Source organism: Papaver somniferum, chromosome 7, assembly GCF_003573695.1.
Source record: "Papaver somniferum cultivar HN1 chromosome 7, ASM357369v1, whole genome shotgun sequence".
Classification (NCBI taxonomy): domain Eukaryota; kingdom Viridiplantae; phylum Streptophyta; class Magnoliopsida; order Ranunculales; family Papaveraceae; genus Papaver; species Papaver somniferum.
Window position 1 is genome coordinate 59,048,657 of NC_039364.1, and position 27,327 is coordinate 59,075,983.

At 35.7% G+C, this 27,327-nt stretch overlaps 3 protein-coding genes across 8 annotated transcripts; 1 reads left to right on the forward strand and 2 right to left on the reverse strand.

Annotated features, from left to right (window-relative positions):
• The first annotated feature begins 2,440 nt into the window (after positions 1 to 2,440).
• On the forward strand, positions 2,441 to 4,684 carry LOC113297412 (THO complex subunit 7A-like). The gene is made up of 3 exons (XM_026545865.1): positions 2,441 to 2,659; positions 3,430 to 4,023; positions 4,290 to 4,684. The coding sequence occupies exons 2-3, from the start codon at positions 3,430 to 3,432 to the stop codon at positions 4,431 to 4,433; spliced, it is 738 nt and encodes a 245-aa protein (XP_026401650.1). The 5' UTR covers positions 2,441 to 2,659; the 3' UTR covers positions 4,434 to 4,684.
• Positions 4,685 to 4,758: 74 nt separating this feature from the next.
• On the reverse strand, positions 4,759 to 7,103 carry LOC113297411 (histone acetyltransferase MCC1-like). 5 transcript variants are annotated; one of them, XR_003333469.1, is made up of 7 exons: positions 6,963 to 7,103; positions 6,614 to 6,845; positions 6,379 to 6,523; positions 6,176 to 6,275; positions 5,780 to 6,008; positions 5,175 to 5,405; positions 4,759 to 5,068 (listed from the first exon to the last, which is right to left on the reverse strand). XR_003333469.1 is itself a non-coding variant. In XM_026545862.1 (7 exons), the coding sequence occupies exons 2-7, from the start codon at positions 6,700 to 6,702 to the stop codon at positions 5,058 to 5,060; spliced, it is 642 nt and encodes a 213-aa protein (XP_026401647.1). In that variant the 5' UTR covers positions 6,703 to 6,845; positions 6,963 to 7,103; the 3' UTR covers positions 4,759 to 5,057. The 5 variants fall into 5 exon arrangements, 3 of the variants coding, with proteins under 3 accessions (XP_026401647.1, XP_026401646.1, XP_026401648.1); XM_026545862.1 differs by having other exon boundaries at positions 5,338 to 5,405; XR_003333470.1 differs by having other exon boundaries at positions 4,938 to 5,068; positions 5,218 to 5,405.
• A 14,989-nt stretch (positions 7,104 to 22,092) lies between these two features.
• LOC113297413 (alpha,alpha-trehalose-phosphate synthase [UDP-forming] 5-like) lies at positions 22,093 to 25,951 on the reverse strand. 2 transcript variants are annotated; one of them, XM_026545866.1, is made up of 5 exons: positions 25,805 to 25,951; positions 25,368 to 25,431; positions 23,198 to 25,268; positions 22,712 to 22,985; positions 22,093 to 22,633 (listed from the first exon to the last, which is right to left on the reverse strand). In XM_026545866.1, exons 3-5 carry the CDS (start codon positions 25,183 to 25,185, stop codon positions 22,328 to 22,330), a joined length of 2,568 nt encoding a protein of 855 aa, XP_026401651.1. In that variant the 5' UTR covers positions 25,186 to 25,268; positions 25,368 to 25,431; positions 25,805 to 25,951; the 3' UTR covers positions 22,093 to 22,327. The 2 variants fall into 2 exon arrangements, with proteins under 2 accessions (XP_026401651.1, XP_026401652.1); XM_026545867.1 differs by having other exon boundaries at positions 25,368 to 25,426; positions 25,805 to 25,944.
• Positions 25,952 to 27,327: the final 1,376 nt, after the last annotated feature.

Here is a 27,327-nt window from a genome sequence, read left to right on the forward strand (position 1 = left end):
TTCTTGTTGCCTGATTCTCTAACCAGTTAGCATGTTTCCTGGTTATGGGCAAGCAATAGTTATGTTATCCGTTTCTTTTGCTTTGGTTTCTTAGAATTTGATGTTTTATAGTTATGAGGTATTTGGTTGGTAATAAGATCCTTATTCACAAAATAAATAAAAAATATTTACTTGACATATTGATAAATAAAAGAGTATTTTTTTAGATTAAGAAAAGTAGAAACTACCATTTAGTCCTAGAAATTATATAATGGAGTGAGTTTGGTCAAGTTAACTTAGTCAACTGTCTGTTTGGTTCTTTTTTTAAAGTATATATTATTGTTTGGTCCTAGAAATTATTATTTGGTCCTAGGATGGACAATACTCACGCGGGATGATGTCATGGATGATGTAATTGTATTTTGATAGCTACAGAAATACCCTTTTGGGACCATATATGTACTCAATTATTAAGAGATGAGGGAATCATTTAATTTTTGTTTTCTCTCTCCTCATGTTTCTAGATATACTTTCTCTCTGTTTTTTTCTTCTTCTTTTTGTTGATGAAGAAACGACGATGGTGATGATTGATTTTGAAGATTGATTTTCAGGTCTATAAAGATTGATTTGAAGATTACTAGATCGATTTTTCCGTTGTTGAAGACGATGAATATTTGGGTATGTTTTTCTTCTTTGTTGTTGTTGCTGCTGTTGAAGATGATGGAGACGATGAAGACGAGTTGTTGTTGATGTTGAAGATTCGAAGATTGTGAAGAGACAATTTACAAAGATTGATTTGATTTTCTCGTGAGCTTCATTTAATCTCTGTAAATCATCTTTTCATTCTTCGATTTTGTAGATCTGTGTTTTTTAATAGGTGTACATTTTGAATGAACTATGTTTTTTGTTCATAATAATGAAAGTTTTGTTATGTGCTCATTTGAAAGAATGAACTCTGTTTTTTTTGTTATGTATTCATTTTTAAGAATGAACCATATTCTAGTTTTTATTTAGTTTGTTTTGATTAGGTGTTCATATGAAAGAATAAACTCTGTTTTTTGTTCATAATAATGAACTTTGATTAGGTGTTCATTTGAAAAAATGAACTTTTTTTAGTTTTGGTTTTATTAGGTGTTCATTTGAAAGAATGAACTCTGTTTTTGTTCATAATAATGGAAGTTTTGTTGGGTGTCCATTTTAAAGAATGAACTCTATTCTAATTTGAATTTGGTTTGTTCTTGTTGTGTGTTCATTAGAAAGAATGAACTCTTTTTTTTTTGTCATAATAATGAAGTTTTGCTTTGTGTTCATTTTAAAGAATGAACTTTGTTTTCATATGTATTTTTAGTTTGGTTTTATTAGGTGTTCATTTGAAAGAATGAACTATGATAGTTCATCAGATAGAATGAACTCAAGTACGAAAATAAGTAGGAAGTTCAGAGTTCATCAAAGAGTGTGAACTAAAATAATTATGGAATAGAAGAGTTACGGAAATTAATGCTGAAATAGCACGAACGAGTGTCTTTGTCCATTTGATATTTTTAAATAATTATGTACCAAACAAAATGCGTTTTCCCAAAGGACCAAACAGACTTGTGAGTGTGACCACCTAAAAAAGGACCAAACGATTATTTCCTAGTAAGAAAAAAAAAAGGAAAGAAAAAGAAACAAAAATGATAAATCACAAATTACGACAGTCATCTATATATTGATCTGTTTTTTCTTTTCTTTTTAAAGTGCGTGCACGTTAGACTGAGTCTAGTCCAAACCGACAAAAAAAAAATCAAAAACCATGGAGCCAAAAGATCTAGTAATCCAAAAATCCAGAGGCTGAAAAACTATTTTTTTTGATATTGGTTTTTGTTTTAAATTTAAATATTATTTATCTTATGGGTTGTTTATGATTTGCTTTATTTATAATGAAACTAAAATTAATTAAGTAAAAAACTGAATTCTAGTTTTAGTTTTGGTTTCCATAATCATAAATTGATTGAGCTCATGCACTTCATTAAAACTTCAAAGGAAGCTCCATGGTATATCTCTGAAATGATTGAAGAAATCATTCATCGAATGCATCAAATCCCATGTCGTGTCATTCAACATAATTATAGAGAAGGAAACCAAGCAACGATGGACTAGCAAATTTTGCGGCAGACGGCAGCCAGGCGGGAAACCTCTCAACATCAATTTGGGACCAGAGAAATCGTCGTTTCATAATCAAATTCTTTTGAACAACTCTATGGGAATCACATTCCCACGTGTAATAACAATTTCGTTGGTTTTTATATTATCTGCATGCTTCACAAAAAAAGAAAAACATGATTGAGGAGCTACAAATTGAGGGACCTACAATGCAAAATAAAAATATCTCAAGGAGCTGTGTACAATTAGATATTTATTAGACAGCTGCCTCCTTAATTTAAAGCCTTAGCCCGATAAAGAGATAGATAATTCAATCTAACGGTTCAAACTCTGCTAGCCTCGGATGTTCTCCTAAACCTGAGGTTAGTTTAAAAGGAAAGAAAAAATAAAAATCAAAAGATGAACTTCATCTGATTAACTTCATCTTCCCCTTTGAATTAAAAAGTAAATTGTGGGCTTTTACTCTCTAACTGCCATTCAGTTTTCCTATTGCTTCTTGAGTAGCTTGGGTTCCTAAAATCTTACTTCGATCGCTCAGGTACTCTCTCGAACTTGTCTCTTGCGTTCAATTTGTGATCTGCCTTAGTTGTTGGAGATATGATTTTATTTTATTATTTGTTTACTTATTTTCAAATCACGGGTTTTGCTTACTATCATGTTTTCTGCTATTTTCGGTTCTATTGATGAAAATATTTGTATTAGTTTTTGAGTCTGGTGGAGATAATACATTGGTTGTTGCTCAGTAAGTGCTTGTTGAAATGTCAAAGAGAAATTGTGTTATGTATTTGAGTGAAGAAGAATAATGATTTCCCAATCAGAGTTCTTAGATTGTTCTTAACGTAATCCACATGGGTGTCAATAGTCTTTACCGTTTATACTGTTTTAAAACATATTGGTCACAGCATATTTTCTTAATCAACTTCAGCTCGGGCTGGAAAGAGATATGTTTGGATTAGCTCAATTTCTTTTAGATTGGCCTGTTAATTTTCGTGAATATGCCCATTTTGCACATCTAACCTATCATGATCGTTGACTTGGATATGTCGAGACGTTGAATTAAGTTTGTGACAAGCTGATTGTACTTTACCAAAATAACAACGATTGAGCTGACACCTTTGTTTCATATGGCACTTGTGGTGAAAATACCTAGGAGATACGTGTTGACCTAGTTATTTCTTTTTCGTATTCGTGTATTCTTATCACAACCAACACTGGTTCATTTCCTAAACTATTCTTGTAAATGTATACACACGCATATGCTTGCTTATATTGTTATACTGGGAACTAAAGTAATTCCAAACAAATCAGATGCTAGTGAAAGGAAGAAAAGTTGCAGGTAGGGGAGAAGAAATGGCTGCACATTATGCTTTTGCTCCACTTGAAGACGACACTATCATCAAACACAGGCTTCTTACTCGGACAACCACTACCAGGGGTGAGCCCCCATTGAAGAAAATTCAGAAAAAGTTCATCTCTTTTGCCCTTGAGATTGATAGGGACGCGGATAACTATGGTGCGTGTGAAAAGATGTACAAAGCCTTCTTACAGGAGATGGCCACTTTTGAACTTCCACTCCTCAAGAGCAAGGCAGTTATTGACGCAAACCTTAGAGAAAAGGAGAACTTCAACGAGCTACAAGGTGAATTACATCGACAGATCTCGCAAACACAGGCCGATATCGAAGATCTTAAGAAACACCTTGAAAAAAGTAAAATTGAAAGACAGCACAAGGAAGAATGTGAAGCTATCCGGAGGCTGATCTCGATGCAACCACCAAGGTCTGACACACAAAAGGATATAACTGAACTCGAGAAGGAGATTGCAGCATTGGAAGCAGAGAATACTGCTGGTTCAAGAACATTAGAGCTTCGCAAGAAACAGTTTTCGCTTTTGCTCCATGTGGTGAGTTTTTGGCATACAACACAACTTAATCTTTGTTGAATCTTAGATGAACTATTTTAGGTTTGCAACATTGTTCCAGGATAGATTTATCGTCATGGCCTGAACACCAGACCCACAGTTGCATAAAATTATAAAAAATTGTGTGCTTATTATTGTTGCAATCGTTGGATTTATGGTATGAGCAAATCATATGCACTCATTCATTACCTCCTAATATCTTGAAATTCCGAAGATCAGGGGATGACCAAATTCTTTTTTACTTGCAGGTGGATGAACTTCAAAATACCATAGAAGATGAGCAAAAGAGCTTGGCTGGGGAGCTTAGGGTGGCCATGGAGGAACAGAAAATCAGTCTGGAGGATGCAACTGGTGATGCAACTGGTGGTACAGAAGCAATGGCTATTGATTAGTCACTTTGTACTCCGTGAACTCTTCTGAAGAACACCTTGTAGTTACAAAATCAAGGATATTTATATATTCTTGTATGCGAACTCAGTAATGCGACTTGTCAGATAGCTTGTAGTGTGGGAATCTTGTGTTCTTTCCTCGAACTTGTGTGTCAAAGTCTGAAAATTGTTCCCTGAAGTTCACTTTTGTGTTGTTTTCAGTAATCTTAGCATGAAATTTGCTTCTTAAAATTAATTGCTCAGAAACCTTGTTCGTAAAAGCTAGCGTTGAACTGTAAAGTACAGTTTTAAGTTCAGGACTATGCATTCTGCTTAAAGTTCTTGTGAATGCGGACTGAATAAAATTATTTACTCAATCGGAAGGAAATGCTACAATACAACTAACAAACTGATGTGACCAAGTTAAGTTAAGAATTGATAATTACACAACATGAAAATAAGAATATTACACAAGTTATTAAACACACTGACAACCATCACTATCAGAGGTAATATTCCTCTTATTTTGGGCTGTTAAAAGACGACTACTTTCCTTACATTTAGACCATCTTGACACCTTTTCCTCACTCTTCCATAGCCTTGTGACCATTAACTTGAAAAAGCTTTTAACGTAGGCTGCGACGGTTGCTACAATCTCTCTGCAAAATAGAGTCCACAACATCAGAAAAAGTATTTTAACAAATACAAGTACACAAATACAAACCTATAGAATTGATAGTAAAGGTAAATTCAATATTCGGTTACATTCTGGGGTTCATAAGAGGCCGTGTGTAAAGGACTATATTACTCTTTCTGGTAGATGTGCGGAGATATAATCTTTTATTTCTTTCTTATTCTTTTGCCGTATAAATTTGAAATGGTGATGCAGTTCTACCACTTTTGTAGCTAGAGCAAGAGGGTTAATTACTCCTAAGATTTCTTAAGCGAAGGTGCCTTCCAATCTTTCCCACCAAAGTCTTAATAATATCAAGATTCCTGAAGAAGATATGAAGTACATTAGCACTCATTTTAGAAGAATGAAACTTCCTTTTAACAACACCATAAGTAATAAACCATGTGTGACTGGCAACAATCACAAACGTATTGTGTTTTACCAAAGTTGGGTTTTTTTCTACAGCAATCAGAGTGGCGGATTGAAATTCTGCGCTGTTTCTTTCTTGTACTGTTTATTTATGTGTCAACTATAACTCACATTATGCATACAGGTTTTAGCTAATGGCCTTTTCAAACTTGCTAACTAAGAAGTATATTCAACCCCAGTCATTTTATATGACAGAATAAGTAATAAATCATAAGTTTGGTGATTGACATCATTATGCAGAACCTAAAGTTAAAGACATATCACTTACAGTGGGGAACAAGGAGATCGACCGCCATTCACATAGTACACGAACAAAAGCGAATCATAATGTTGGCCTTGGATGTAATAAAACCCCGATAATCTCCGTACGAATTTAAAGCACAACTTCTTGTAGAATTGAATTGCAGGATTATTGTAAGATATGACGTGCAAGTAAACTGCTTGACAATGTGCTAGGTTTGATGCATACTTTATAACCTCTCGAGTAAGTGCAGCAGCTGAAAGTCCAACAGAAGATACATAAACATTTCAGATTTTCTCTAAATAATCATAACAAAACTCTAATATTTGTTCAACTTACATATAATAATGGGCCATTATAATTACAATGAAGACAGAATCATATAAGAAAACGGAAGTAGAAAATTGGAAAGAAAAATCCCACCTATTCCACGATTACGATAAGACTCTACCACGCCTAATGTAAGAATATAAACTAGTGTTTGATCTGTCCTGGTAGGATCATATCTGAGCATATCCCCTATCTGCCATAACAATTATAAAAATCTGAGTCAGATTACAAACTACAAAGATTTAGGGGTAACTACCTAATCAACAACTGTGACACAAACAACGGCCAGTGAAAACCTCGCTATCATTTGCTAAAATAGTACGTGCAGTAACAAATCCAACAAGTTCATCGCTTCGGCCATCAGTTCGACTACAGTCAACTGCCCCCCAAGACACAATATCCCGACCACTTACAGCGTTGTGGAAGAACTCACTTTCATACCTGAGAATATAATTGAAGTAAATTGCAAAGCTTTAAGGAAAAAGAAAAAAGTAATTAAACAATTTTGACATGAAGAAAGAGTTTTATTACCTAATGGGAAATAGATCACAATGAATTCGCTCAAGAACTCCAATATCAGAAGGTCGTAATTGCCTATACACAATATCTTGGTCTACCATTGAAATTTTTGGTGTCAATCCCCTTGAAAGATTTGATATATATGTTATGCATAACAACTTTTTTCTCCATCTATTCCATGTCAACAGGAGCCATGAAGTTGTATGTCGTCATCATAAACCTATATCTCAGTATCATCCAAATCCTATATATAAACCACAAATTAACCATAACTTAATGCATAAAAGATTCATTTCTTTTATTAACGAAATCAAAGAAATTAACTAAGAATAATGACTCAAATCTAATGGAAACTTCGTACCTGATTCCAAGTTAGTGTTTTTAGAAGAGAAACAAATGGATCGACTTTGTTCAAGTTTTTTCTAGAGAGAGAGAGAGATGCTTTGTCCGACTCTTGTTGTACAGAGAGGGGGGATGGGTTTCGCACTCCACAAACTCGGTTTGATTGTTACGGCCTACGGGTTATGTATTTCGTTAACCCTCAAGAGAATATGTTTTAGACACGTTACTTGGGGCACAGCTGAAGTGAGTCGACCTGACTGAGTTTTGTCTATCGCATTCAAGCGTAATAAAACCTACTGGAATTTATTTTATTTTTTTGCTGGGTCACCTACCGGAAAACTTCGAATCACGTTGGTTATTTGGGTCCGACTCGCGATCAGATATCTAACTTGGCTCATACATTTGACGGGGGATTATTTGAGTTTGGTATCATTTTATACCTGACATGTTCGACACATATTTGACTGGATTCAAAAAAAAAAAAAAAAATCATAACTCTACTTGTTAGCGCACAGCTCGGTCGAACTCGCAAGTTTCAAGTTTATTGTCAATGTTAGATGCACATAACTATATCTTGATTTCTACTCTATTAAAGTCAAGTCTTGGACTAGGATTAGAGTGTGGTAATTGAGTATAAGACATCATGGAATAACCCTCGAAGATTGAAGACAGAAGAACAAACAAAGAAATTTGCGAGAACTTCATCAACAAAGAGGTATGTGAAGAATGAATCATCATATTTACTCACAACATTTACCATTCTATTTATCAGGCTATGTCGTAGGATTTTAGCAGATTTAATATTGTAAAGAAGAAATTTCGAGTCAAGCTTATCTTGATAAATCTCTCAAAAATATGATTCATGCAATATCCTTGACAATCTAGGTTGAGAACATTTTATTGTTCATGAACTATTTTTGTTTCAAGTTGATCATTTTGAAAATTTCCAATCAATGATGTTTATGATCTATGGCAATTGGAAATGTTTCAAATCGTTTAAAGAGAGTTTTTAGAACATCTGAATTCCGCAAACAGGGTAGGTATGCATACCCGGTACGCGTACCGTGTTGATATGAGTTCCAGAATGTGGGGGAGGTACGCATACCCTTGGGATCTGAGTTTGCAGACTGGCCAAGGGACGCACACATGTTACGCGTACCCTTAGAGCCTAAGCTTTTGGATTGTCCATAAGTATGCATACCTATCCAGTTCTGATTTAAGCAGTGTTGATCTAAGATAACTTTGTTCACAAAATATCTTGAACTTGTGGATCATGGTTTAATTCTTGAGTGTTAGTGAATACCACTCATGCTTGTAAGTTCAATAGGCATACTTGCCAACATGAAACATCATTGTGCACAAATTCCATAACCCTGGACCATAATGCATATTCTGATGTATGATTTCAAGGAGGACTCTTCATATGCTTACATGGATTCCTAATAAGAATTTTATTAAAGGCGAGAAAGTGATTGCTTGGATCTCAAGTTATCTTAACTTGAATTCAAAGCTACTCAGAGCCTCGAAAGTATATCAATAGAGAGATTCTTGCAACATGATTTCTTAATCCCTTGCATTCTTGTGTCTGAGTTACTAAGCTAGAGCCGTCCTCTATAACGTAGGTTATTCGCGAACTACATTCAAGGTTACGATTTTGAAGACTTCAATTAGGGATTCATGAAGCCGGACCAGACTATATTTTACATGATAGTTCTTGTATCCATATCTCGTTGTTATTGATCTTTGAGGTTTTAGTTTTCTCAGATCAGATTCGAGATAGATAAAACTCACAAAGTTCTCTTCGTCTCAGACTTTGTGATTCTTCAAGATAAATATCTAAACTCTTTTTTGATTTGTTTGGATTGTACCTGAGATGTGGCTATTAATTCATGCTTCTAAACTAATTGAGTGCAAGTGTTCCGATTCCGTGAGGTTTGCTGGACTTTGTCTACTGCAAACAAATTTCCAGACTTAGATTGAAAAATCAAAAGGGAAATCAAATAGGCTTATCTGTTAGAGGCAGATTGGTATCAGAAATCTTCACTGACGTTGAAGCAATTCTTAGACTTTAAAAGATATCATCTAAGGGAATCAAGTGTGTGGAATCTTGCGAGGTTCAAAAGACATAAGGAACACGACTGCAGCTAAATTACTTAGAGGGTTAATTCGGTCAACTGCATTCCAGTTTGAAGTATGATAGTATGCTAGTGTCTGTAGCGGTTTAATATAGTATGGTGTTCAAAGCTGGACGAGGTCTTCTTTTTTTTTTGCAGTTTTCCTCGTTAACAAAACTTATGGTGTCTTGTATTTTTCCTTTTCCGCATTATATTGTTTTATCTTTATAATAGGAATAACATAACTAGTACGTAACTAATCAAGATAGTTTAAGTCCTTATTAATTGGGATAAAAAACAAGACTGGTTCTTCTTGAATTCGTATCTTGAAAGATAGATTTCAATTTGAAAGTATCATACTTGTTAGAATTTGGATACGACTAGATTGATCTTGGATATTGATTTTTGAGATTGTTCAAGAACTCTTCTACACAATCAGGTTCACGAATTTTTAGTCTAAACTTATATTGGTTATGGAAGAGAAAGATTTTTTTTTACATATATATATATATATATTGTTCAAGGGTCTTTGCTTTAGACCTACTTGCAACTGTATTGGTATTTTTCCATAAAGGTTTTCGAACGAAAAAGTTGGTGGTGTACTTGGTACCCCCTCCTTTTCACTATTAACGAACAATTTCTCAGTCATACTCAACGAGTCATGTTCGGGTGTAATGAGTCAAATCTGGATGACTCAGATCCATATGAGTCAGTTGAGTAAGAAAAAATACAAACTACCTGTAAGTTTATTTGAATCTATAGGATGTATATTTTCGTAAAAGATTCACGGATTTCTATAGATATTTAGTTTTGGATTAATTTAGATTTATAGGGATTCAAATAAAATTCCGACCTCTACAAAATTTATCAAAAATAAGACACATGCTTTGGAAAAAAATTCAATTCAATTTTTTTTTTGTACTACTCGTGAGTCAACCTGACTACAGAGGTAAAATTTCAGCAACGTTAGTAGCTTGCCATTTATTTGCAACCTCGCGATGACGGTGTTTTCTTTGAATAATTTGTTCCGAATCTTCTTCATCATCTGAAGAAGGCTCCGAAGATGAAGAATCACATCATTTTCTTTAGTGGAAATTCATTTGATTAACATTCTTTGCGAAGAAAATTATGCAACCCAAGCTAGTACAATATGTGTTTATGTCTCATACGGAAATGGAGGTGTTGTTCTAAAGATAGTGAAACAATATACACCAAATATCCATTATATTATATTTCTAACAAAAGCATGACGAAGATTTAACAACTCATTTTTAGTATGTGCATATACCAACTCATATTTTATGATGATGACCTTCACCATAAAAATCTTGTAGATGATATCAAACACCAAGATACAGAGCCAAAATTGTCGATGATTTGTAAAGAAACAATCCACCCAAAAGTATTTTCCCATTTATATTTACATAGATTTTATGTGGGGGTAATACTTAATTCTTACAGATGACTAAGATTGTTTGGTTATTACTTTTGTAAAATTATTCTCCAAGTTCTTGTTTATTGTGAACCATCACGAGTTTCAAAGTAAAACTGGTGTATCATGTGCATTACATGATCTATATAAGACATGTAAATACATCAATGATGAATAATGATAGACACATTTTTGTGTCTAAATTTTCCTCAATGTCTGTTTTGTTGGAATTCGATTTTTGTGCTAATATGGTGTTTTTATGTATTTTTAGGTATTTTTGGAAATAAACATTTTCTAAAATAATCGGCTCAAAAAAAGTTGCTAAAGGCACCCTCGGAAAACAGGTGTTAAACGGACTCCCAGCATGGTTAAGGGGCAACCCAATTGCTATGGGGCATCCCAATGCTACTCGCACCACTACTCTGGTTAGGGGGCATCTACTTCAACATTTCAAACAAAGAATTTGGCAGGAAACTCTTGCAGACGGCTGGTGAATTTTTGGATCAGAGGTTGAACGTGATTTTATCAGATTCAATCATTCAATTTGGTTGGGCTGGTCCTGTTAGGACTAAACAGGGTCGATATGTCTTCTTGGATCGAGTAAATTGGGCTGGATAATCGTTTCTCGACGAAACAAAGATGAGGATAAACTCGGATTTTCTGTATTGATTTCGGAGAGATTTTATCGAGATCTTCTGTTGGTTTTGGATTGATACCTTCCTGTGTAATCGAAACAGGGATGGTAAGTGTTTTAAATACGAGAAAAAAGGCAAGTTATGAGGATTATCCGTAAACAGAGAGTGTCTTATTCTCGGAATATTTTTGTTGAATATATATGGAAGATACGAATTGATTGGGGAGAACATTATCATTGGATGTTATTTTGCATTCACTGGGGGAAATGTGATCGTGTTGAATGGAGATAGGTAGTTGCAGACGCGTAAGAAGATAAAACAGGAAGGAAAATATTCCCGACTTAATGGTTTGGCAGCGAGAAGATTTGGGAGTTTATTACGAAGATTTTTGGTGCGGTGACTATATAAATGCGTGACAGGACTCACAGTGGGGTTGAGGAGCGTTAGGGGACGGAATAGAGGTGAGAATCGGGAGTTGCAGAGCTGGTCTCTGCTGCTGCCATTAATGAAAAAGAACACAGAACAGCAGTCAAGAACAGTCGCAGAAACCGTTGCCTATAGTTTCAAATTCAATATCTTTGTAACATTTTATGTAACAATTATTTCGAAATCGCAACAGTCTATTAGTGTTTCTCTGTAACAGTCCGTTTTGTAACAATTATAGCTGTTACAAAGGCCCTGTTTTATACCTTTTCTCCTTGTAAACACCTTTTTGAGTAATGAAAAATTCCTTTGAGTGTGTTTTCACCATGCGGAGCTAGACCCCATCACTGGGACAACGGAGGAAGCAACTTTTCATGATTGTGGTAAATGAATTAATTCTTTTATTGACTTTTTGCATAGATTAAATTTCTTTATGATTTCTATTAATCATTTGTTATTTTGTTAGATGCCGCATGCTTAGTTCTAAATACTTTAGATGCGTCATGCTTTTAACTTACAAATAATATTTTACGAAATCTATTTTTGGCAAAGAACTAGAGTCAAAACTTCTTTTGTTTGAGCTATATTATCTAGAGTTAATGACTGAACCATAACAATATGAAAACTAGTGGAATCCGGCGTCTCAGCGTCTCTTCATCTTGTGACAAATTGTGTATATATATTTTTCCTTATTTTCTTTATTAAGTCTTAAAACAAATTTTCAACAAATCTGAGTGAACGAATCATCTTACTACAACATCATTGAAAAATACCATCAATTTTTGGCGCCGCCGATGCGGATTTGTTTATAAATTTGTTTTTAGGTTTTATTTTATTTGTTCTTTTTTACGCGTTTTGGTATTTTTGTTTGCTTTCAGATTTGGAGCTAAGCTAAAGAAAACGGGAGAAAGTGCTGAAAAGAAAGGCAAAGCCAAAAAAGGAAAGAAAAGAGAAATCCAAAAGGAGTGAAGAAGAAGATTTTGTATATTATTTTTAGAAATTGTAATTAGGGTTATATTTTTGTAATCTTTTATTTTTGGACATTTTTTATTTTCGGACATTGAACTTTGGGACTTTATTTTATTTTATTTTTTAAACCCTACGGAAGGGTAGTTTTAAATATAAACTGTGTGCAGAGAAGGACGACGATTACGATATAGTCTCGGCCCCTCGGGTTCGTACACGACATTGGAGTTGTGGCCCGAGTCGACTTCAACGGTTCATCCCCCGTCTGGAACGGGAGGTAAGAATTATAAACACCCACGAATCCCATGTCAGCGGGTTTACTGGATGATTTTGTATGCCTATATGTTGAGGACCTGAAATTGGATTTAATTTTCTAGTAAAGGGAAAGCCCTGGCCAAATCAACATAAGGACTCGGATTTCATCACTGTTTCCTTCTTGCCCGCCTTAGGAACATGTAACCTACACGAACCTAAGCTTAAAATACTGACTAGAACGAGACCGATAGGGTAACGAGCTTAATAGGAAAGTCATTCGAAAAATATTGGTTACTCTTTTAAGCATACTTCAAAGTTCATGATGGTTTATGTGAGTTGAATGCGTTACTGCGCCGCCTTGTAATTCCGGTGAGGCCTTGGGTATCAAAGCTCCACTGAGCTTCCCTCGCCTCAATTCAACTTACTTTAACTCGGATTGATTCCAGAGGGGTTTGCTCAAATTGTAACGAATTCCCTTTCGAAGGATTAGAAGCTGGTATAGAAACAATCTAAGGGAGCCATCATGATTTTTGTTTGCTAGATAAAATAGGTTTGTTGTGGTCGAGTCAGCCTTGTTTGTGCTTGTGTAGAATTCCCTTGCAGTTAGGATGTCAAACTGGTATTATAATGGCCATCACAATGAATATGATTATCCAACTGAACAATATGGACATTACTCTTACCATAGTGTGAATAGTGGTTGGGAACGCCAACCTTTAGAAGGATATGGGTCATACCCTGGTGAGCCCAATTACTATCCACACATGCATCAGTCTTACGAGCAAGAAGATTATAGTACTAGTTCTTCGTCTCTAGAGGATACAATCAAACTATTGAAAAGTAGTCCTTTTTATGATCCCTCTGTTCCTATTCCTCCTTTAGAAGAGTCCCTCAGGAAGTTAGCTGAGTCGACGCGAAAGTTAGCTGAGATGAATAGTATAATTATAGACGAAAGAACTACAATAATGAGTGAACCTTCTTTAGAAGACCACCTCAAGCGGATAGCTGAGACGAACGAAAGAATTACTCGAAATTATATGAATTTCCAACACAGTGTTCCCAGTTTTACCCTAGAAAATAAGGATAGATTTTATTCACATAATCAAGATGACGAGGTTAGAATTGGTAACACTACTTGTTTTGATGAGGTTCGATCTTTTTCATGTTATTATAAAGATGATTATGATGAGGATAGTATTGATGAAGAACATGAAATATGTAGGCATAGTGATCAGGAATTTGTTACTCCGGTTGAGATTTATAATGATAGTATTGTTTCTAGTACAAATCCAAATAATTTTAATAAATATTCACATATTCAAAAGGATGAGGATTTGACTAGAGATATCACCGCTTTAGACGATGTAGTTCATGATCCTTTAGCCTGCAGTATGTTGGATAATCTATTATTTGATGTGCCTATCAGTGAATCGGAGGAAGTAACTATGATTAACACCTTAGTTAATGAGCCTTTACTAGAAACTTTCGCTGGTAATCCTTTATATGATTGTGATGATGGTTTAGAGGAAAGAGTTTACCCTAAGAATAATGTTTTAGAGTCTAGCGATTTAGAAACACTAATCTTAGAAGACCATAAACTCTTAGAGATGAGCGAGGATGAACCAGACTTAGAAGAATCAATTGACCATTTTCAGGAATCTGATGACCTAGAAATTAGGGAAGTTGTGACTAGTCTTTCTAGAGACACATAAAACTCTAAGTTTGGGGGTCATTCTCCATGTGCTTTATCTTTTAACTCTTAGAAAGTTCCCTCGTGTAGGACTTGACATTTGTGCCTCAACCATCTTACAAGATTATCTCCATACACGTTTTCCCGAACCTAGTAATATCCAAAAAGAAGCTCAGTTGTTAGAAATCCATCCTCTGGTTGATGTGGTTTACCCAGGAGATAATACCAAAATTGACTTTGTTTTCCCGCCAAAAACTTTTCTTCCAATTGTGGGAACCTATGATTTTCAGATGTGTCGGTTATTAAGTTTTGAGACTGAACCTAATTACTTTAGGAGAATAGGGTCGACACATTTTCTTAAGGAAGACCATCTCTTTCATTGTGGTCAGCTGTGTGAGTCAAATCTGATTGACTTAGAGGATCCCCAGTTATTCAGGCTTTTGTTATGCGCTTCTAAGTTCTTACTTGAGTATTTCCAGACTCTTCATCCTGATATTCAGAATGCCTTTAAGGAAATCCCACCAATGAAAGCTTTTTATCTAGACCCTGTTATAGAAACCACAACTAGATGTAGTTGTCTTAAACAGGAAACTAGACAAGGGCGTGCTTTATTTGCTAATTTTCTTGGGATGTTGTGGGTTCCTTTTACTTGTGATAGCCCTATTTGGTTTTGGTGATCCACAGTTATTCCGGCTATTACTTTATGATTCTAAGAGGTGACTAATTCCTTTTGATGTCTGGCTGAAGACTTTAATCTTAGCACTTCTTGGGAGGTAACTCATGCAATATGGTAATATCTTTCCTTAACTCTTTTGCTTCAAGTGGTAACAGTTTCTCCTTGTTCATGCTTTTAATTTTATCTTTAGAACATTGAGGACAATGTTAGATTTAAGTTTGGGGGTATGGAGAAACTTTTTAGTTGCAGTATAAATAAACTCCAGAGCCTAGAAATTTATGCCTATTAAGGATAGCACTAACCTATCTAAGTGGATGAAAACATCTTGGTTGTAGGAGTTGAGGAACCAATCTGATTAGATGGAAACATCTAAAGAGTCTATTCATAAAAGAACAGAGCTCAGATGTTAGAATTAAAAAAAAAAACATGGTACTTTCGCTATATCTCGTTGAATCCTAATCCTTCTGTTTTTATTTTTTAAGTGATTTGGTGGGGCACACGATTCAAGTTGTTACCTTTGCTAGGGTGAAATAGGGTGATTGAGATACAAAAAAAAAAAAAAAAAGAATTAAGACCAGACCATCAGACCAACCGGAATAAATTCAATAAAGTCGACCACTGGTGCCCTTGTATATGCCAGTTGTGTTGACCTAGAGTTAGGTTTATCGACCACTGGTCCCCTTGTATATGCCAGTTGTGTTGATATAGTCAGACCGGTATCTCAGTCTATTAGGATAGGTCCATCTTGGCAGAGGCCTTCAGATAGATATGGGAAACACCGTTCACTTTAAACCATCTATCTTTTATCTTTATCCATCTTCTTAATCTTTCCATGTGATTGGTTGACTCCGGTTATGATGTACAGAAACTATCTGAGTAGAGCCCTGTCACTTTATATGAATTCTAGTATGCTTGAGTGCAAACTCGTGTACAACAATTGGAATTTCGCATCAGGGTACTTCCTCCTGTAGTCAATAAGTATGCCAACCAAGGAGATTCTTTAGTGCCTTCCAAGGTTCTGCGTAGATATCTAGGGTCTGGAGTAATGGTTTTGTGGGTACACCTCTGGTAAACCCTCCAGAGATTAACTCGGTTTTATTTTTATTAGTTTTGCTCGAGGACTAGCAAATAATAAGTTTGGGCGTATTTGATAGACACATTTGTGTGTCTAAATTATCCTCAATGTCTGTTTTGTTGGAATTCGATTTTTGTACTAATACGGTGTATTTATGTATTTTTAGGTATTTTTGGAAATAAACATTTTCGAAAATAATCGGCTCAAAAAAAGTTGCTAAAGGCACCCTCGGAAGACAGGTGTTAAACGGACTCTCAGTATGGTTAAGGGGCAACCCAATTGCTATGGGGCATCCCAGTGCTACTCGCACCCCTACTCTGGTTAAGGGGAATCTTCTTCAACATTTCAAACAAAGAATTTGGCGGGAAACTGTTGCAGACGGTTGGTGAATTTTTGGATCAGAGGTTAAACGTGATTTTATCAGATTCAATCATTCAATTTGGTTGGGCTGGTCCTGTTAAGACTAAACAGGGTCGATATGTCTTCTTGGATCAAGTAAATTGGGCTGGATAATCGTTTCTCGACGAAATAAAGATGAGGATAAACTCGGATTTTCTGTATTGATTTCGGCGAGATTTTATGGAGATCTTCTGTTGGTTTTGGATTGATACCTTCCTGTGTAATCGAAACAGGGATGGTAGTGTTTTAAATACGAGAAAAAAAAACAGAGTGTGTCTTATTCTCGGAATATTTTTGTTGAATATATATGGAAGATACGAATTGATTGGGGGGAACATTATCATTGGATGTTATTTTGCATTCACTGGGTGAAATGTGATCGTGTTGAGTGGAGATAGGCAGCTGCAGACGCGTAAGAAGATAAAACAGGAAGGAAAATATTCCTGACTTAATGGTTTGGCAGCGAGGAGATTTGGGAGTTTATTGCGAAGATTTTTGGTGCGGTGACTATATAAAGGCATGACAGGACTCACAGTGGGGTTGAGGAGCGTTAGGGGACGGAATAGAGGTGAGAATCGGGAGTTGCAGAGCTGGTCTCTGCTGCTGCCATTAATGAAAAAGAACACAGAACAGCAGTCAAGAACAGTCGCAGAAACCGTTGCCTATAGTTTCAAATTCAATATCTTTGTAACAGTTTCTGTAACAATTATTTCGAAATCGCAACAGTCTGTTAGTGTTTCTCTGTAACAGTCCGTTTTGTAACAATTATAATTGTTACAAAGGCCCTGTTTTATATCTTTTCTCCTTGTAAACACCTTTTTGAGCAATGAAAAATTCCTTTGAGTGTGTTTTCACCATGCGGAGCTAGACCCCATCACTGGGACAACGGGGGAAGCAACTTTTCATGATTGTGGTAAATGAATTAATTCTTTTATTGACTTTTTGCATAGATTAAATTGCTTTATGATTTCTATTAATCATTTATTATTTTGTTAGATGCCGCATGCTTAGTTCTAAATACTTTAGATGCGTCATGCTTTTAACTTACAAATAATATTTTACGAAATCTATTTTTGGCAAAGAACTACAGTCACAACTTCTTTAGTTTGATCTATATTGTCTAGAGTTAATGACTGAACCATAACAATATGAAAAGTAGTGGAATCTCGCGTCTCAGCGTCTCTTCATCTTGTGACAAATTGTGTATATATATTTTTTCTTATTTTCTTTATTAAGTCTTAAAACAAATTCTCAACAAATCTGAGTGAACGAATCATCTTACTACAACATCATTGAAAAATACCATCAAATAAGCTTAAAACACATATTTGATGTAGTGTGGTACTTATTATACAAAGGTTTGTATCCAAGAAACAAAACTAAACCTATGAACTAAGATCATAATGTCACAAGAAATTGTCCCAAATGATAATTTATATACGATTGGTGAAGTCGAATGCAGTGTGACATGTCGTTTTAGTAAGGACTTAGATTGTTCACTATTTCACTTGGTAGAGTTGTGCATTTAAAATACTGGTTAGAATCTATGCATAAGGATATAGATAGATTGTCTGGCATAAGTGTTATATTGTATTTCTTGAAAGTCTGTAATCTGAAGTCCTTAGGACTGATATGTTGTAACCATTAGATCTAGAATCTAATAGATGTGACAAAATTAGTTTGGCTAAAACCTTTTGGTAGGGATTTTCCTTTGAAAGAATCACATTGAATTCACTGTACACATGGGATTGTAACCTGAAAGTTATTTAGTCACTGGTAATGGTAACCCGATCAACCACTGGCAATGGGTGATAAGCGATTATTTTGAACACTAAACTTTTGGATCCTGATAGTGAAAATTAGTATTGCAGCAGAACATATATATATATATATTAATAACATCTACATATTGATACGAAATCATAGTCTCGACTTGTAAAATCACACATTTATCAACCTCCATATGTTAATAGTTTTGTGCGTTCCCGAGAGTATTAATATATGGAGGTTCTACTGTAATGTCTTCTACCTTTATGAATAAAGGTCAATTACTAGCCTTAATGAAGTCTAGTTCTTGGTGAATAAGTTTTAAAAATGACATAAAACCTATGTGCTCACGGAAGTGGTGTCGCTTCTCATTAAAGTGAGGTTTCTCTTTGGATTGCTCAGGAAACTAGGTAAGCACAAGGCCATAAAAGTGCTAAGCGACAATCAAACTCATTATTATATGGGTATGGTGTTTCCGGTTGCGTCACAAGAAGTAGGCGTTTTAAATCCAAGACCAGCATTAACTTTGACATTATTTTGAGACATGTACAGTAAACAAAAGTTTAATCTCAGTGATACTCTTGTGTATGCATAAAAACATCACATTACTCGTTTAAACTATTAACACGCTTATATTTAATCCAATGGGAGATTCTTGAATATTCTGATCAACTATTCAATATACATATTAAATATATTTTAGTTATCTATGAATAGATACGTTCCAGAGATATAATCCAAGTCGATTTATGTAACTGATTTTTGTTTAACCTAAGAAGAGAGAATTGACTTAGTTACAAACTGATTTAACTTGACTTTTCAAGTTCAAAGGTTCGTATGTTCAACACAGACATATGGATGTGTTTCATACAAGTTAGCATGAGACACAACTCTTTGGAATCTATAAAAGAATCCAGGTAAACAAGACTACAACAATAGTAATCTCTTCTCTCTTCTTTGATTGTGGCGTTATAGAACATGTAGTAAATATCAACAGAGTTCAAGGGTGATTTCCTGATACTGTTGATTGTCAATCACACGAAGACTTGTTATATCTTGGAAGCAATTTTCAATCGCTCCCTGTAACAATTCTAATCGAATGGGAACAAATAACGCTTTACAAATAGTTTCTCTAAGCATCTCAAGTCTAATTATTTCTTATCACATACCGTAAATTTCTAACATGGGCAGAAAAGAATGCCTTGACCGGTATTCAAATTTTTTATTAATGGGAGATCAATATCACTCCGACGGCAAGGCAAAAGATTTTGGACGAAGCAAGAAACATAACCGGAAATAACTAACCTTAGCTAAAGTATTTAGAATATTTGGGACACTGGACCAACACAGTAATAACATATAAGCGGGGTATTTTTTTTTTCGTGTAAAAAAACGGTAGCCAGATAGCTACGCATGTTATCTATCTACCGCTTCTTTACACCTAAAATAATACCCTACCTATGTGTCATCGTCGTATTGGTCTATAACATTCAGTTCAAGACACACCACCAGCCCCAACGGGTTCACCACTTTCCAATTAAGGGCTGAAAAGCATAGATGTGTAGCAGCTTCGGTAGAAACACCTTAAGCAGCTAATCACTTTATGCTAGCACAACACTCATTAAAGAAGAATCCTATTATTGGGGTTATAGGAGGGAGAGTTCTTGGGGGCTAAAATGATGTGTGTAGCTAAAAAAAATGGATAGGGGACTCAAGGTATATGAAAAAGTCAAAAATACTCTTGCCTAAATTTCACTATTCATTAAAAAAAAAAACCTAAATTTATAATCTTCTCCTTCTCCATCTCATTTACAAATCATGGTGATCATGATTTCATCATGATGAAGATCATTAAAAAAAAACAACTAAATCTATTATCTTCTTCCCATCCTTCTCTTCCCATTCATAAATTGTGATAAAGATGATGATCATAGTTTCATCATGATGAGAACGACGATCATAAAGAAAACCCAAAATTATAATCTTCTCTTTCTCCTTTTCATTCATAGATCATAATAAAGATGGTGATCATCATAAAAAGAAGAAACTAAGAAAACCCACCATTTATTTTTGCTTTTAAATGGTTAAAAAATATGACTCTATGGATTTCGGGTTAAAAAAAAAGTTTATGAAAGTATTTACGGTTGGGAGTTCTTAGGTTCCCAGCCGAAAGTACATGTTTCGGATTGGTTTTCCCAACTGAAATCAATTTTCTGATGTTTTTGGTTTTCAGAACCAGTTACGGCTAGGAAAACCCAGCCTTAACTTGTTCTAAAAACAAAAATAATCAGAAAAATGATTTCGTCTAGGAGTTCTTTATTTCCCCGCCGTAAACAAAAAATACGACTTGGAACACCATTATTTCCCAACCGTTTTTTCGTTCTACGATTGGGTCGACAAATTATCCCAGCCGAAAACCAAGCCGAAGTGCAGTTAAGGCTGGGAAAACCTAGCCGTAACTGGTTCTGAAAACCAAAAAAAAAATCGAAAAACTTTCGGTTGGAAAAACCAAGCCGAAACATGGAATCTCGGTTGGGTCGACAAACTATCCCAGCCGTAATCTTGATTCACGGTTGGGAATCTAAGAACTCCCAGCCGTAAATACTTTCAGAAACTTTTTTTTTTTACCCGAAATTCATCGTATTGGATTTTTTTAACCATTTAAAACAAAAATAAATAGTGGGTTTTCTTAGTTTTTCTTTTTACGATGATCATCATCTTTATCATGATCTTTGAATGTGAAGGAGAAGGAGAAGAAAATACTTTTGGGTTTTCTTGATGATCATCATCCTCATCATGATGAAATTATGCTCATCATCTTTTCAAAATTTATGAATGAGAAGAGAAGGATGGGGAGAAGATAATAGATTTAGCTTTTTATGATCTTCATCATGATGAATCATGATCATCATCTTCATCATGATTGTAAATGAGAAGGAGAAGGAGAAGATTATAGATTTAGGATCTTTTTTTTTTTTTATGAATAATGAAATTTAGGTAAGGTACATATATTGTGATAAAAGATAACCTCATTTACTATTTCATGACCCTAAAAAGCTCCAAAAGACCATTGACTTTCAAAGCCCCAATAATAGGATTCTTAAAGAACTCTTATTTTTTAAGTAACAGTTGATTATGAATAAAAGGATTTTCTATTCTCAAGAAAGATACATATATTGCACATTATTTCCCTAACTCAAATTAGAGTAACATATATCTCTTCGGCAACAACATAAATAAATAGAGGGACATAATTATTCTTCACCAAGGCTTTTGAATCGAAACCCACTTGGCCTAACTGTTGTCGCGTGCATTCTCACCATATCCATTAGGCACACAAGCTCGACTACAATCCCACACCAAACGTATAAAGAGAAAAATAGTACTCTCTCTGTTTCTAAAAGACCGTCCTTTATTCCTTTTTCGTCAGTTTCAAAATTGTGTTCAGCTTCTGTTTATAGTCATACTTTTTTAATGAACTCTCTAATATACCCTTGAATTCTTTATTATCATAAATCCATTTTTAACGTGACCCAATCTAAAATATTAAAGAAATTAGTATAATTGAGGAAATAAATATATCCTTCATTCCTTTCAAGGAAATATACATTTAACTCTAAAAATTAAATTCCTTATAAAGTTTATACTTCGTAAATTCGATATCTTTTAAATTTTTCTTTTATATTTCGTATTTATAATTCTCACAACAATTGTGGATTGTCTTTATTGCTATCATTTTTATTAAAATAAAATAGGTAAGTAACTAAGGATAGTCAAGTAAAATAATATGGTCCCCTTAATATTTTGAGAAAGTCAAAGCGGACTGTCTTTATGAAACGGAGGGATTAGTAATTAGTTTAAATTAGAAGAAAGGCAAAACACGCAAATAAATCAAAAACAGTAGGATAAATGTCCTCGGACACACTTTTCGGCTTGTTTTCATCAGCAGCATTCAGTGAGAAAGTTGAGATGAGCTCCTTGTGGCCTGATCTGAAGCTGTAGCAAGTCCTTGTAACATTCGGACTATTTCTGTAGTGTCTTCCAAATAGTACTTTGCTTTGCTTGGTTTTTGGCCAACCGTGCAAGCAAAAACTTCAGCTACAGGGGAGAGAGACGGGCCTTCCACCGCACTTGTTATGACTTCAAACATGTCCTCATCTGATCGATCGTCACCAATGCAAAGAACAAAGTCAGGTAGCATGCCCTTTTGTTGCATTGTTGATAGGAGACGTTCTGCTACCAGACCCTTGCTGACACCCTGAGCAAAAAAAGGAATTTAGAGTTTTTAAGACATAAAGCAGAACACTCACCAATTAGCTCCAAGGTTAGGGCATACCTGAGGTTTAACTTCGACAATATGTTGGCCACTCTTGACAGAGACTGGCTCGTTCGCAAGAACACTTTCTAGGTGATCAAGTAGCTCCTTAGCCTGGCATGACCCAAAATCTGGATCTGCATACTGGTAGTGCCAAACAAGTGCACTCTCTTTGGTCTCTATAGTAGAACCATCAGTTGTTTCAGTGTACAACTTCATCACGGGCTCTGCAGTCTGTTTCCAGTCAAAGTCCACCACATTCACACAAGTTTCCCAATCCTCGTCTTGGTTTAGCCTGGAGTGGAAGGAGAAACAAAAGTTTTTGACATAAGCATACAAAACCACAAATTTCACAAACTAAAACTGGGTGGTCTCGACAAACATAGAATATCCGATTGCTCAGTGAAGTACCATAAAACGAGGAAATGAGGTTACAGCATGCAATACAAGAACAAAAGATAAACAGTCCACTTTTTTACTTTTTAAGCAGATGAGAAAATTGTATACCTTGCGAAGTAACCATGTTCAGCTGCGATACCAAGCTTCTCACAAGATGAAAACCACTCAGTCAGAGTTGTCTTATCTCTCCCACTAACAAGGAAGACAACATTCTTCGGGTCCCTGCACAAACTGTTCAAGAAACCAATTGCCTCCGGATTCGGAGTTTTATTGATGGATGTCTGTGGCATCATAGTACCATCATAGTCCAACAGAATAGCTCGGTTTTTTGTTCTTTTATATGCAGAAACTATATGCTCAACTGAAAGCTTCCTGAAGTTCGGGTCAAGTGCGATAACTCTAAATCCTAAACCAAACCCAATTCCCCAACATCTTCTCCTCAAATGATCCCTGCATGCTCTCTCTAGATCCTGTAAGAAACTATGTGCCCAATACCCCACGTCGTGTGTGCTTACATATCTGTAGTGTTTTTCGTGACGTAACTGTTTCTCAGACTCAGGGACCCCCAAGGCAGAGTCCATAGCTTCAGCCACAGCATCAATGTTCCATGGATTAACACGGATCGCTCCGCTCAGTGATGGAGAACAACCAATGAACTCTGACACCACCAACATACTCTTCTTAAGGGTGGATGGGTTTACTTGCAATGCCACATCTAGTTTCTCATTTCCATGTCGGCATATAATATATTCGTAAGGTATGAGATTCATACCATCCCTCACTGCTGTAACAAGACAGCATTCAGCAATCATGTAATAAGAAATTCTCTCATAAAACTGAAGTGGGGTATCAATCAAAATCACTGGTTTATAACCAGGTCTCCCAAATTTCGCATTTATCCTCTCTGCGGTTGAGCAAGTCTCACTTTGAACCTCTTGGACATCTCGCCCTCTTCCTCTTGCAGGGTTTGCTATTTGAACCAACACAACCTTTCCCCTCCAATGAGGGTGTTGCATGAGCAGTTGTTCCATAGCGAGCAATTTCAAGCTGATCCCTTTAAAAATGTCCATGTCATCAACTCCCAGCAACACAGTTTGACCTTTAAATGTATCCATTAGCTCAGCAACTCGTGATTCAGTCTCCGGAAGATTCATCACCGACCGAAGCTGACCCATGTGAATTCCTACAGGGAGAATTTTAATACTGACTGTGCGACCATAGTACTCGAGCCCTATGTAACCTCGTTTGGACTGATAAGCTAGGCCAAGCATTCTACTACAGCATGAAAGGAAGTGCCTGGCATAATCGAAAGTGTGGAAACCAATTAGATCAGAATTTAGTAGGGCTCGAAGAAGCTCATCCCGAACAGGAAGTGTCCTGTAGATTTCAGATGACGGGAACGGACTATGAAGGAAAAACCCAAGCTTCACCCTATTAAACCTCTTTCTCAAAAAGGTTGGTAGCACCATTAAATGGTAATCGTGAACCCACACAAAATCGTCGTCAGGGTTGATTACTTCCATTACTTTATCCGCAAATATCTTGTTGACAGACACATAAGCTTGCCAGAGAGAACGATCAAACCGGCCACCAAGATCAGGTGAGAGGGGAAGCATGTAGTGAAACAAAGGCCACAAGTGCTGCTTGCAAAAACCATGGTAGAATCTAGTGAATAGGTCAGGTGGAAGAAATGCGGGAACACATTTAAAGGTCTCAAGCAAGGTTTGAGCAACATCATCTTGTTCACTCGGATCGATTTCCTCTCGTAAGCAACCTACATAGATCACTTCAACATCTTCTCCTAGACCATCTTTGAGCTGTAAAAGAAGCGAGTCCTCGTCCCAGCTGAAATTCCAACCCCCACCATCGGATCTTCGATGGGCGCGTAGAGGAAGTTGGTTTCCAACTATGATCATTCGTTCCTGAGAGATTGAGGACGGAACATCTGAACTAACACTATTGCAATTATCATCATCCAGTTCAGAGATTATCCCTGCCACAGTCATGACTCTAGGAAGCCTCTTTCCAACACGGCCAAATGTTGAAGTATCACCCGATGCAAGGTCCAAAAGGTTGGAATAAGACCTTGAAACCATTATGAATAATGTATGAAGAGCACCAAAAACAGGAAAGTTTATTCAAATGATTTCTTCTTTTCACCAATTCATACAATCAAGCCCTACCAAAACAAAAGAATAGATAACAAAGACGAAGAAAGATAATCAATATAAAAGGATGAATTTTGAAGTTTCATTTAGATATGAATTCAAATTTTTACCAGTGATCTTGGTTGTAGCAACCAGAAAGAGCTTCTCAAGATCCTTGATCATTCATGATCTTTCCTACATCAACAAACAACAGTCAAAAGAGCAAAGCTTTTCTAACCACAACAAATTACAGTTGAAGAAAACCCATCTGATCAGAACAATTAAATGCGATTAATGAAGAAAACCGCCAAGTGTCAGATTTAAGCAGTGCTCACAATAAAGAAATTAGGACACTTTTGAAAAAAAATAAATGAAAAGCAAACATAGAAAGAACATTCACCCAAACTCGAGAACAAAAAACTTTCTATCAAGTACTACTTGTATTTAGTAATCAACAGATCGACATCATGTGTTCTGAAAGAAAAAGTTACCTATAACAAACAAACATACAAAGGATGATGACTAAAAAAAAGAGTGAACTTGAGAGAGTGGTGAACAAAACGCTTACCCGGACACCATTGTGAGTACTGTTTGGGAAAGCAAACAAACATGAGAAAGAGCGATTTTTAATGAACACAACCTTTTCACTTGGGTTCTGGAGAAGGACTGAACTTTCACGCAAATAAGTGGCATTCTTTATGCTTGTATTTTCTTTTCAGACCAAAAAGCTTTTTGATTCCTTCACTCACTCATTCTCTCTCATCAGTCCCACTCACTCAAGAGGGAAGGAACGGACAACAATCAACTGCGCCTATAACTTTAATCTAGCCACTTTCAAGTTTCAACCAAGGTTACTTTTGTTTTCCCTCAGCAGGGCAACTGTTGGCTCAAATCTAGTCGGCTTCAGCTCATCTGCGTTGGCTTGTCTCGACATAAAGTGTGTATGAACCCTTGACTGTTGTTGTTTTTGTGTGCGGTCGAGGACGATCCAACGGTTTATTTCGGGGAAAAAGACATCATACCAAGTTTTTGCAATCGTTGACACTAAAATGAATGCGAGAACTTTGGATGCTATAAAGATTGCTTATCAAATTGATGGTATGGTGGGACCAAACCAACTAACAAAGGCTTTTCTGATACCTACCACGGACCCAATTTAAGACTCGGTTTCATTTCTCGCTCCAGGATAAAATTAGCACCCTCGTAAACTCTGTTTCGTTTGCGAACTAAAATCCCAAGAATTTTAATAAAATAACGTATGCGAACTTGTTTTGTAAACCGTGGCATTATGTTCGTGAATTGGTTTTTGTATAAGTACTTTGTACAACTACAAACTATTCATGAATATTTCCGTGAGATAGTGAACATTTGAACAACTCTCTTAAAACATATTTAGATTCAATTGATTATCTATCATGATTGATTGATCATCATATTTGATCAAGAAGTGTTAGATGAATATGGCTAAACTATAAGTGTGCATGTGGCTAACTTCGGTTAACTATTGTTGAGCCAACGGTTATACACGTTTAAGTATGGTTCATCCATATCTAAATATAAGTATATTTCATTTGTGTGTATCAAGCTAATATCATCTAACGGTGGAGATTGATTGCTTATTTTCTAAACAGACTTAGCTTGAATCTTAAATCAGGAGTTCATCTAACAGTGAGTATCAATTGCTTTGTTACTAAGTTATTTTAGCTTTGATTGTAAGCAACCCTGATTTGACAGACTATATAAGAGGGAACTCTAGCATCTGGGAAACCTAATCCTGACACTCTCGTGTGTCATAATTGCAAACTAGAGTCGATTCTTCATTAACCTAGGGTTTTCCGAAACCATTATTAGGTTAACGACTTGAAGACTCATTTGGGATTCGTCCAGATCCAGCTATTTTCTATGTAGTTGTGTATACTGATCTTACTTTTTCTATCTTATTGAGTTTAATCTTCTCTAAGGTTTTCTCGGATTTATCTCTGATAGGTAAGATATAAAAAGTAATCACAACAGTTCTTCGTCTCAGACACTTGTGATTCCGCAATAACTTCTTCTATTAATTAATTAGGTTATTGTGAGGTGACTAATATC